Source organism: Abramis brama, assembly GCF_963993115.1.
Source record: "Abramis brama genome assembly, chromosome: 14".
Lineage (NCBI taxonomy): Eukaryota > Metazoa > Chordata > Actinopteri > Cypriniformes > Leuciscidae > Abramis > Abramis brama.
Window position 1 is genome coordinate 32307388 of NC_139976.1, and position 12028 is coordinate 32319415.

The 12028-nt window shown below is 39.3% G+C and overlaps 1 protein-coding gene and 1 long non-coding RNA gene across 5 annotated transcripts; one reads left to right on the forward strand and one right to left on the reverse strand.

Moving 5' to 3' along the window:
• The first annotated feature begins 355 nt into the window (after positions 1-355).
• On the forward strand, positions 356-5245 carry LOC311095670. 3 transcript variants are annotated; one of them, XR_014608879.1, is made up of 5 exons: positions 356-394; positions 578-726; positions 932-996; positions 1216-1384; positions 3318-5245. It is a non-coding gene; the product is annotated as an uncharacterized lncRNA (long non-coding RNA). The 3 variants fall into 3 exon arrangements; XR_014608880.1 differs by having other exon boundaries at positions 3406-5245; XR_014608881.1 differs by lacking the exons at positions 578-726; positions 3318-5245 and having other exon boundaries at positions 1216-1338.
• A 4747-nt stretch (positions 5246-9992) lies between these two features.
• On the reverse strand, positions 9993-12013 carry LOC311095788 (uncharacterized protein). 2 transcript variants are annotated; one of them, XM_084134561.1, is made up of 4 exons: positions 11487-12013; positions 11101-11244; positions 10700-10908; positions 9993-10424 (listed from the first exon to the last, which is right to left on the reverse strand). In XM_084134561.1, the coding sequence occupies exons 1-4, from the start codon at positions 11662-11664 to the stop codon at positions 10398-10400; spliced, it is 558 nt and encodes a 185-aa protein (XP_083990687.1). In that variant the 5' UTR covers positions 11665-12013; the 3' UTR covers positions 9993-10397. The 2 variants fall into 2 exon arrangements, with proteins under 2 accessions (XP_083990687.1, XP_083990686.1); XM_084134560.1 differs by having other exon boundaries at positions 9993-10908.
• Positions 12014-12028: the final 15 nt, after the last annotated feature.

Genomic DNA, 12028 nt, shown 5'->3' on the forward strand with positions numbered 1-12028 from the left:
CAAAACCTGTGAGTGAACTCACATGCACATTCATAAATAGAGGTGGAATGATATTCTTAGTGTAGAGCTTAGTGGCCTTTCTCGCCTAACAACTTTCAACAACTTTTAACAAAGTCACAACCTTTGTACAGGTTTCTCAATGTGTACAAATAAACTTTCTTAGTGTCTGGGTTTAGCTATACCTGTCAGACTGGTCAGAGGGATTCTCCGTCTCACAAGTCAGAGAGAGGTTATGAGGTTAAGATGAGGGAGGACGTGTGGCATCCAATCAGCTCCAATCTCAGGTTCAATGGGAGTGGCGAGTGGCATGTGTCGTTTGTGAGTGTATAAAGTCAGTCCTGCTCCTCAGACTCTCAGTAACACTGGAGCTTCTCTCTGTCCAGATCAGCACAAGGTAATTAAACACTTTCAGCTTTAAACATTTTGTAAGAGTATATTTACATATTAATTATGAACAGAGATGTTAGTGTACAAAGTATTGTAGTGAAACTGAAAGATAAATATGTATTTAAAAAAAATCACTAACAAATGTGAAATTACACTTATATATTATATCTCTGTATTTTTTTTCTAACAGATTTGTGCAGAATCTGAACACAAGAGAAATGAATGTATGACAGGAATATATCTGGACCATCACAAACTACAGAAGAAGGACTTTATCTTTATATATTCAGTGTGATTTAATAAACTCTGGATTATTCTACATCTCTCTTCTTCTCACAGGCGAGAAACATGTTTCATATTTCATTTCTCATCTTTACTGAGGATCTTTATCTTCATATGATGACTAGATTATTTGCTATTTTATCACAAATGTTTTAAATTCTATATTTTAAGTGCATGTTCTCTGTTAGATGATCTGAGTCTATATCATCAGTTCAGTCTCTGTATTATAATTATGATAACGGGTTGTTTTCTTCATTTACAGTCTCTGTTGATCCAGTCGGAGCTGTAAAGTGTCGTTCTGATGAATCAAATATGATCAAACATGAGGTGAGAAGAGAAAGATGTTTATGATCAGGACTCACACATAAACTCACATTTCTATATTTGTCATTTGTCATCATCATTGATTATTGTGAATATTGTAGAGTTAATCTGAGATGCTGTAATAACACTGAGCTCATGCAGATGTTGATCAGGAGTTGATCTGATGTCTCGTGATATGATGTTATATCGCTTTAATGAAACTCTGTCTGTGTGATTGAACAGATTCAAATGAAGAGGAGAAAGAAAATCAGCAGAAATCACAGATCAGCAGAAAACAAGAAGACTGAGAGAAAAATGGAGGACAGAAATGAGACACACACCAGTGAATCACCAGAGGAAAGAGGACAGAGACTTGATAGATGTGACAGTATGGAGAGAATAAAGCCAAACTGTGAGTGTTTGATCATTATTGAACTTTAATCCTTCATCACATTTTAGTTTTACTGTCAGATTTACTGTTGTTTTCTCTCCTTTCATAAAGTGTCTCATTCAGACAAATTCATCAGACTGACTTTCTGCAGTCATTAAACATTTACAGATTGTGTTTAATTGACAGAAAAGTTATTTATTAAGAATATATTAAATGTATAAATTCAAAGCAATATATATGATGATAATCTAATACAAAGAGTATAGAAGTAACAAGAGGCGAAACTCCGTTGCAGTTTTGACAACAGCCACTAGGTGGCGCTTCGGTAGCGCGGCCGCCATTTTGGACTGAACCAACGGCTTTACCGTTAGCACAACTACCGTATACAGCATTAACATTATGTCTGGAAATAATTGGAAACAAAGAAAAAAACAGTGTTCTGCCATCAACTGCAACAACTACCAGTGCACAACCAATCAACTAGCATTTCATAGATTCCCCAAAGATCCAGAGAGGTAAAGTAGAAAAGGTTTTATTAACTTTAAAGTGAGCTAACGTCAACGATAACAGGTGCTGTAACGTTAATGTAAGCTATCCCATAACCGCAGTAACAGTTTTCTAAAGTTATGTATTTGGTCGAAATTGTCAAGACTCGAAATGGGCTTTTTAAATCGCATACTTTCAGATATATATGAACACCTAACCTGGCAAATGACCGCTTTATTAATTCATTGTTATCACTAAATTAACCCTTTAACTGTCACCTTTTTTTCGCATAAACATGAAAATCACTATCCAAACTTAAATGGTTGTAACGTTAAAGGAGAACTCCGGTCAATTTTAACATTGAGCTCATTTTTTTGTACATTTGGAGTGCTGTCAGTACAGAGAACAACGACAAAAACGGTGTTGCCTACACCGAGTTATTCTCTTTTTAAAATTTGCACCCTGTTGACTTCAATGGGGCAAGTACTAAACCTGCTTTTAGCCTCTTAACATCCTTGATGTGTCATTACAAGTGCACAGAAAATGTGAGTGATTCCTTCTGAGTGAACACGAGTGGATCTGACTGCAGTAGATGTGAAAGAAATGTATAAAAATGATGTTATTTAAGCCAGCGCAAATACCTGTGTTTACATCCTGTTTTTCGGTTGAAGTCCAAAGTAGTCGATTGCCGAGTTCACGCGCATAGGTTTAGTTACCTATGATCACGCGCGTGAACTCGGCAATCGACTACTTTAGTTGTTCTCTGTATTGACAGCACTCCAAATGTACAATAAAATTAGCTCAATGTTAAAGTTGACCGGAGTTCTCCTTTAATTCAAGAATGCTTTGGAATTTAGACCTATGGTTGGTCTTGTTTTAATTTGTCAGATTATTGTTGAAGTGAAATAAATTATAAGAGTTAAACAGAAAAAAGTTATATAAGTTTGAGTTTATTAAAATGTACAAATTTAAAAATATAATTATTTATATTTTATATAAAATATATATATTACAAAATATATTTTACTTTAGAACTGCAAGAAAATGAAAGCAAAAAATCTGAACAAGTTGTGTTCCATATTTTAGGTTGATATGTTGATATCTCGCTTCCTCACCCTTTCTGCCGTGTGCTCTAACGTTACACGGTTTGGAGCTGCGCGCTCTTGCTCGCTCGCTCTAGATTCCGGGTGATTTTAGCTAATTTGCGGGCATCAGGGAGCCGCTATCAATATGCGGGAGACATGGGATGTCTGCTCTAGAGATATTAAAAATTAGAAACTACTTTTTAGTTCATTTAACCGCTTTTGAATTTGAACCGGTATCGTTCAATCCTATGACAGCTGTGTTGCGTTCAGTCCAAGATGGCGGAGCTGCAGCTCTGCGCATGGGGGAGTTTGTTGCAATGGAACGTTCTATTGAGTTTCGCCTCTTACTTCTATACTCTTTGATCTAATATGTATATTTCTAGTCTAATGATCCAGACGAGCCTGTAAAGTTTGATTCTGATGTCAAAACTGAGGAGAGATTCTCATCAAACCCTTCATCATGTTCTCAAGATCATCATCATCATCACTGATCTTCATCATCATCATCACTGATCTTCATCTTCATCATCATCATCACTGATCATTATCATCATCACTGATCTTCATCATCATCATCACTGATCTTCATCATCTTCATCGGTCTGTTCACTCGTGTCTTCTGGAATCTTCTACACACTCTTCTGAACACAAACACACTCATCAAGAGCTTCTTTCTCAGTCTGAACTCTCATTGTTCTCCATCACTAATCAACACTATTGATCTACTGAAGCCACAGAAACACTTCAGGACTCAAACTGGGACTTTCTGACTGTGAGGAAACAGTGTTACTCTCAGACACCCGTTATCTTTCATGTATATATGAAGAGTTCAGATGCAAAAGTCTCTAAGTGCATCTGAAATTTTCTTCTAGAATGATCATTTTTATCAAGCTTGTATATTTAAGTTCAGTTATTTCACTTAAATGACAATTAATAGGTCATTTTCATTGCCATTTAAGTGAAATGACTGAACTTTATACAAGCTTGATAAAACTGATCATTCTAGAAAATTTCAGATGCACTTAGAGGCTTTTGCTTTTGAACTCTTCACATATATATATATATGTATATATAAGGTGTGCGCTCCCTGTTCAACAGTCTGCGTGCCTCGAGTGGTTTGTGGTTGTGTATGTGGGTTATTTCTGTTTACTGTTTGATGATCATTTTTAAGTTATTTTGTTGATTAAGTAGGCAAGGCAAGGCAAGGCAAGTTTATTTATATAGCACATTTCATACACAATGGCAATTCAAAGTGCTTTACATAGAAGAAATTAAAATAATAAAAAGAAATAAGAATAATTAAAACAGTTTAGAAAAATAAAAAATAAAATACAGTACAAACAGTCGGACGAACAGTGGCACAGTGCTCATTCAGTAAATGCACAGCTAAACAGAAGTGTTTTGAGTCTGGATTTGAATGTGACTACAGTAGGAGCACGTCTGATTTCCTCTGAAAGCTGTTCCAGCATAATAGCTAAAAGCGGACTCGCCATGCTTAGAGTGAACCCTTGGTATTTCTAGCTGATATGGATCCTAATGATCTGAGTGATCTGTTGGGTTTATATTCAGTGAGCATATCTGCAATATATTGAGGTCCTAGGCCATTGAATGATTTATATACCAGTAATAATATTTTAAAATCTATCCTAAATCTAACTGGGAGCCAGTGTAAAGACCTGAGGACTGGTGTGATGTGTTCATATGTTCTGGTTCTGCTCAGCGTTCTGTATGAGCTGCAACTGTCTTATGGTCTTTTTGGGAAGGCCAGTGAGGAGTCCATTACAGTAATCCACCCTGCTGGTGATGAAAGCATGCACAAGTTTCTCTAAGTCTTGTCTGGAAACAAAGCATCTTACTCTTGCAATATTTTTCAGATGATAGTATGCTGATTTAGTTATTGCTTTGACATGACTACTGAAACTAAGGTCTGACTCTAGTGTCACACCAAGATTCCTGACTTGATGTTTAGTTGTTTGACCCCTAGAGTGAAGGTATGCGTTCACCTTGAGAACTTCATCTTTGTTTCCGAACGCAATGACTTCAGTTTTGTCTTTGTATAACTGAAGAAAGTTTTGACACATCCAACTGTTGACTTCATCAATGCATTGGCACAGGGAGTCAATGGGGCTGTAATCATTAGGCGATAGGGCTAAGTAGAGCTGTGTGTCGTCTGCATAGCTGTGGTAAGAGATTCATTATTTGGCTCATTGGGAGCATATACAGGTTGAACGAAATAACGCTGTGAATGGTAGAGCGTGACAGTCAGTTCCAGGAGTTCCACAGGAGAATAAAGTGTGTTTTGTGTAAAGCCAATCGCCTCTGAGAGTCTGTCTGGCCTCTAATAACTCACTGAGCTTTCCATATTTCCTCCGGACACAACGCGTTACACAACAAACACACTTCATGTGTCTTCAGTTCACTGGAGAACAGCTCGTCTGTAAGAGACTGAAGCCCCACTGAAATATTCATCCACTAGAAAACATAGAGCTCTGTATACACACACACACACACACACACACACACACACACACATACCTACTTAACCACAATGTGAGGACGTATGACTGGGAACCCTACCTTTAGGGACACCCCTTTCTGAAGGGTCTAGAGACAAAAGAAAGATATGACTGCACTTCTGGAGAAGCTGTCATCACAATTATCACTTGATTTTATCAATAAAAGCCTTCCTTAAAGACCTGACATTTTGCCTTCACTTTAGGGACAGTATTTTTTATGTCCATTTTGGGGACATTAAACACAAACTCTGATGAAGTCATACTTTGAGGACCATGGTGATACACATACTCTGGTTAAGGTATACTTTCAGGACATTGTTGAGATGTTATATATTATTTATCCTAAGAAGACAGAAGTAGAATATTACAATTCAAAGTTCCAATACTGGACAGTGAAATCAAGCTAGTGCAGAGATACAGGTGTGAGAGAGTAAACTGGGTTTCTTCTTTTCTGCAAGATCACTGTAAATGGGTAGCCTACATTTTTTGTCTGATTTGTAGCTTGAGATCAAGTGCCTTTGGCTGCTCAGTTGGGGAATGACAATTAACATTCAGAAATATTATTGATTTGACTGATTGACTATCAGAAGCAAAAGATGAACAGAATTGAGCTGAATAATAACACTATTGTCTTTAATTTCAACTGTAAAACAGCTCTACATTATTCATTTCATAATTGTTGACATTTGCAAGTTATTTTATGTCTGTGAAGCTCCTTTGAAACCATCTGTATTGTATCATGCGCTATAGAAATAAAACGGACTTCACTTCATGGCAGAGAACCTTTCACTGACCACCGGCTGCATCCCTCTAGTTAATTTAGCATCGACTGTAAACTAATCATTATCACAAAAACATCTTAAGGAGTTTTCCTCATCAGAGTCATCTTTGGCTACACACTGGGGTTAAGACATTAGGCATGTTCTTCTGTAAAGTGTAGTAATTGTCAAAAAAAACTCTATACAAATAAAAATAGTGATACACACTCTCCGATTAAATGACTCTTTGGGGACTCGAGTGACACACACACTCCGATTAAATGACTCTTTGGGGACTCTAGCGACACACACACTCCGATTAAATGACCCTTTGGGGACTCTAGTGACACACACACACTCCGATTAAATGACCCTTTGGGGACTCGAAGTGACACACACACTCCGATTAAATGACTCTTTGGGGACTCTAGTGACACACACACACTCCGATTAAATGACCCTTTGGGGACTCGAGTGACACACACACTCCGATTAAATTACCCTTTGGGGACTCTAGTGACACACACACTCCGATTAAATGACCCTTTGGGGACTCGAGTGACACGCACACTCCGATTAAATGACTCTTTGGGGACTCTAGTGACACACACACACTCCGATTAAATGACCCTTTGGGGACTCGAGTGACACACACACTCCGATTAAATGACTCTTTGGGGACTTAAGTGACACACACACTCCGATTAAATGACTCTTTGGGGACTTAAGTGACACACACACTCCGATTAAACGACCCTTTGGGGACTCTAGTGACACACACACACTCCGATTAAATGACCCTTTGGGGACTCTAGTGACACACACACACTCATATTAAACGACTCTTTGGGGACTAGAGAGACACACACACTCCGATTAAATGACTCTTTGGGGACTCTAGTGACACACACTCTGATTAAATGACTCTTTGGGGACTCTAGTGACACACACACACACTCCGATTAAATGACTCTTTGGGGACTCGAGACACACACAAACTCCGATTAAATGACTCTTTGGGGACTCAAGTGACACACACACACACTCCAATTGAACGACTCTTTGGGGACTCTAGTGACACACACTCCGATTAAATGACTCTTTAATATTAACAGTCTTGGACACATTGTGTTGAAAGTGCACATTGCAGTTAATGACAGAACTTCAAATTATTCTTTTTTTTAAAAGAACAACAATGAAAAATCAATTAACTTGGAGGTGGGAATGATTCTCAGTGCCCAACTATCCTCTGTACTTCCTCCATCCACCCTTCTTCAAAATCTCTCTACTTCCTCCTTTACATTCTCTCCTCCCTCTTTAACTCTACTCCTCCCTCTTTAACTCTACTCATCCCTCTTTAACTCTACTCATCCCTCTTTTTACCCGCTTTACTCCTTTTCATCCTCTTTAACTCTACTCCTCCCTCTTTAACTCTACTCCTCCCTCTTTAACTCTACTCCTCCCTCTTTAACTCTACTCCTCCCTCTTTTTACCCACTTTACTCCTTTTCATCCTCTTTAACTCTACTTCTCTTCATCCTCTTTAACTCTACTCCTCACTCTTTTTACCCGCTTTACTCCTCCCTCTTTATCCTCTTTAATTCTACTCCTCCTCTTCACCTCTTTAACTCTACTCCTCCCTCTTTTTACCCTTTACTCCTCCCTCTTTTCATCCTCTTTAACTCTACTCCTCCCTCTTTTTACCCTCTTTACTCCTCCTCTTCATCCTCTAACTACTCCTCACTCTTTTTACCCGCTTTACTCCTCCCTCTCTTTATCCTCTTTAACTCTACTCCTCCATCTTTTTACCCTCTTTACTACTCCCTCTTTTCATCCTCTTTACTCCTCCTCTTCATCCTCTAACTCTACTCCTCACTCTTTTTACCCGCTTTACTCCTCCCTCTTTTCATCCTCTTTACATTTACTCCCTCTATTCATCCCTTATATTAGGTGTGCTGGACATGGGCTGTGGCTGGATGTAACCGATTGGTGAGAGTTGCCGTGTGCAGACGAGAGAATGTGATGTCAGACACTTTCTGCTTCCCGTAGTGACGCTCAGGCTAAGTTTGCATACTTTACCACAGCTGAAGTGGAATAAACGCATTATTTTCCAGATACAGATATTTCAGAGACATTTTCATTCAATACATGCACTACTGTTTGTACAAGAATAAAGTTCAAAATAAGCCTAAATACCAGTGAAGTGGGGTCTACATTGTTTTATTTTGATAAACATTTATCGCAACTACATGAAAAGAGCTTTTACTGTTATAAAGAACAGATTTGTGATCCTTAGTGGAACTGAAGGTGTGAGAAGAAACATGAAACGCACGTGATCGTTGTCAAGCGGTGTACTCTGCCAATCGTGGATTAGCTGTGTCATCATCAGAGCTCGTGAGTCGCTCTAGAGAATCTGCTCTGGCTGAGTCCTCCTGCTCTCCAATCACTCTCATTGTACTCTGATGCCTTATGGCACAGTCACGGGCGTCGCTGTCTGAAGTCGGACACAAGTTCTAACCATCAAGCACTGCTCAAGTTAGCCGCTGATCGTTCTGTGCAGCGCTGCATGAAGTCCAACAAGCCTAATGTAAAGGGGACGTAAAGATGGAGGAGAGAATGTAAAGGGGACGTAAAGAGGGAGGAGAGAATGTTAAGGGGACGTAAAGAGGGAGGAGAGAATATAAAGGGGACATAAAGAGGGAGGAGAGAATATAAAGGGGATGTAAAGAGGGAGGAGAGAATGTAAAGGGGACGTAAAGAGGGAGGAGAGAATGTAAAGGGGACGTAAAGAGGGAGGAGAAAATGTAAAGGGGAATGTAAAGAGGGAGGAGAGAATGTAAAGAGGGAGGGGAGAATGTAAAGAGGATGTAAAGGGGAGGAGATAATGTAAAAGGGGAGGAGAGAATGTAAAGGGGATGTAAAGAGGGAGGAGAGAATGTAAAGGGGATGTTAAGAGAGAGGAGAGAATTTAAAGGGGATGTAAAGAGGGAGGAGAGAATGTAAAGGGGACGTAAAGAGGGAGGAGAGAATGTAAAGGGGACGTAAAGAGGGAGGAGAGAATGTAAAGGGGATGTTAAGAGGGAGGAGAGAATGTAAAGGGGACGTAAAGAGGGAGGAGAAAATGTAAAGGGGACGTAAAGAGGGAGGAGAGAATGTAAAGGGATGTAAAGAGGGAGGAGAATGTAAAGGGGACGTAAAGAGGGAGGAGAAAATGTAAAGGGGATGAAAAGAGGGAGGAGAGAATGTAAAGGGATGTAAAGAGGGAGGAGAATGTAAAGGGATGTAAAGAGGGAGGAGAGCATTAGGCTTGTTGGACTTCATGCAGCGCTGCGCAGACCGATCAGCAGCTGACTTGAGCAGTGCATGCCGGTTAGAACTTGTGTCCGACTTCAGACAGCGAAGCCCCGTGACTGTGACGTATGGTATCAGAGTACGGCGAGAGCGATTGGAGAGCAGGAGGACTCAGCCAGCGCAGCTTCTCCAGAGCGACTCATGAGCTCTGATGACGACACAACTGATCCACGATTGGCCGAATCCACTGCAACACAATGATTAAGAGTTAATTCTCACACCTTTAGTTCCACTAATGCTCACAAATCTGTTTTTATAACAGTGAAATCCCCTTTCATGTAGTCACGCTGTTATATTGTCATGTTTATCCAAATAAAACTGATACAATGTAGACCCCACTTCATCGGTATTTAGGCTTATGTTGAACTTTATTCTTGTACAAACAGATGCTGTATTAAGCAGTACATGTATTGCATGAAAATGTCTCTGAAATATCTGTGTATTTGGCAAATAATGCATTTATTTCACTTCAGCTGTGGTAAAGTATGCAAACACAGCGTGAGCGTCTCTCAATTTTAATTTCTATACCTTTATCCTTATTTCTTTTAATTTAGCTCCATTTCTTACAAAAAGAGTATAATGTGCAAAGTGTTAAAGTGTTTGTGCCTCCCTACAAACCACCCTTTCTTTAAGAGTCGTGATCCTGTTCCGCACATAATTTCTCACACCAGTCCATGTTCGCTGCTTCAAAGCTTCTGGCTCTGCGTCACTACGGGAAGCAGAAAGTGTCCGACTCACGTGTCTGTTTTCAGCTCCTCCCGCCTGCACACTGCAACTCTCACCGATCGGTTACATCCAGCCACGGCCCATGTCCAACACACCTATTCACTCTTCCCTTTTTATCCTCTTAACATTCTCTCCTCCCTCTATGACAGAAATATCAAAAAGTTTAACATGACATTCCATCCAACTTCATTGCAACTGAACAAAGAAAACTGAATAATGAAAATTGACTATCTTAATATCCTCTACTTCTTCATTAGCCTTCTTATACTCTAACTTTGCACTTTATATTCTGTTTCATTCCATCCTCAAAATATTTCTACACCTATATCCTCATTTCTTTTAATTTAGCTCCATTTCTTACAAAAAGAGCATAATGTGCAAAGTGTTAAAGTGTTTGTGCCACCCTACAAACCACCTTTTCTTTAAGAGTCGTGATCCTGTTCCGCACATAATTTTTCACACCAGTCCATGTTCGCTGCTTCAAAGCTTCTGGCTCTGCGTGAATGCATCTTTCACAGTCTTGCTTACCAGGAACTTTGTATGTCTTGATGAACTTCATCATGTGTCTCTCTACTGCTTTTACCTCACTGTCCTCCCATTTCTTTTTTGGAGCGTTTGAAGAACCTATGAAATAGTTAAAAACAAGTAAATACTCATTACACATTCTCATTACAACTAAATTGGTGAGTAAAGACCAAATCAAGACTAATGTGTCCTAATGTGTATATTTTTTTCATTTGGCTGGATATTGCTGCATGGAGCTGATTCATGTTTATTTGATTATTGTTGTTTGTGTAGTTTAGAGATTTTTCTTACCTTGATCCTCCCATGAAACAGATTGATCAGATTGAACAAGTTGATCAGTCTCTGCTGGTGCTGTTTTCTGAGATAGGTCACTGTAATCCTCCTCATCACTTGACATGGAATCACCTTGGGCCTCAAGTTGCTCTAAATAATTCACTGACAAAAAAATTTACACTTTATTGCTTATACTTACCATCTGTGACATGATTATATATGTTACCGGCAAAGTGTGAAATCCCGTTATTGTATAGAATGCCTGATGGTTACCTAAGTTACCTACCTACATTACCTAGGGCATTCTATAGAATTCCGGATTACACACTTTGCCGGTAACATATACATTGTTTTGCAAATATGTAAAGAACAGATACACACAGACAGTCCAAGTATACTCGTACCATTTGGGTCAATTTCAATGTCATCAAGTTTCTTTCCTTTGTAGTCAGACAGTGTTCCTTTCTCCATGGCCATTAGCAGCTGGGAGAGCACTTGTTCAACAGGATGGGGTCTGATGTGACCAAACATACCAAAAATCAGCTCAGATGAATCGGATGGTAGTTCTTCTGGACATGACATTGTCAAAAGTGCTTTGATACATCCAACATCTCCCAACGAGGCAGGTAGTTCATCTGATCAATTTATGACTGTACCATCACCAAAAAAGATGAAATGCCAATCTAAAGAGACAAACACCTTGTCTGGTGATAAGACTTTTATTCAGTCAATGCCATCACCAAAGACGGAACTCCGCAAGGCGTACAAGAAGCAGTATTGCCTTAATTGCTCTAAGCCATATTCAAAAATGGCAAGACACCTTGAATTTGTCCATCGCAACGAAGTGGGGGTTGTAAAGGCAATAGCATTTCCAAAACATTCCAAAGAAAGACGAGTACAGTTGAACCTCCTTTGAAAAAGGGGCAACTTTGCCCACAACAAAGAT

Coding starts and splice junctions, on each gene's coding strand:
- LOC311095788 (XM_084134560.1), bottom strand. CDS start 11,664: ATGTCATGTCCAGAAGAACTACCATCCGATTCATCTGAGCTGATTTTT. Junction 11,245..11,486: donor CATTGAAATTGACCCAAATG/GTACGAGTATAC, acceptor TTTTTTTGTCAG/TGAATTATTTAGAGCAACTT. Junction 10,909..11,100: donor TGTTTCATGGGAGGATCAAG/GTAAGAAAAATC, acceptor ACTATTTCATAG/GTTCTTCAAACGCTCCAAAA.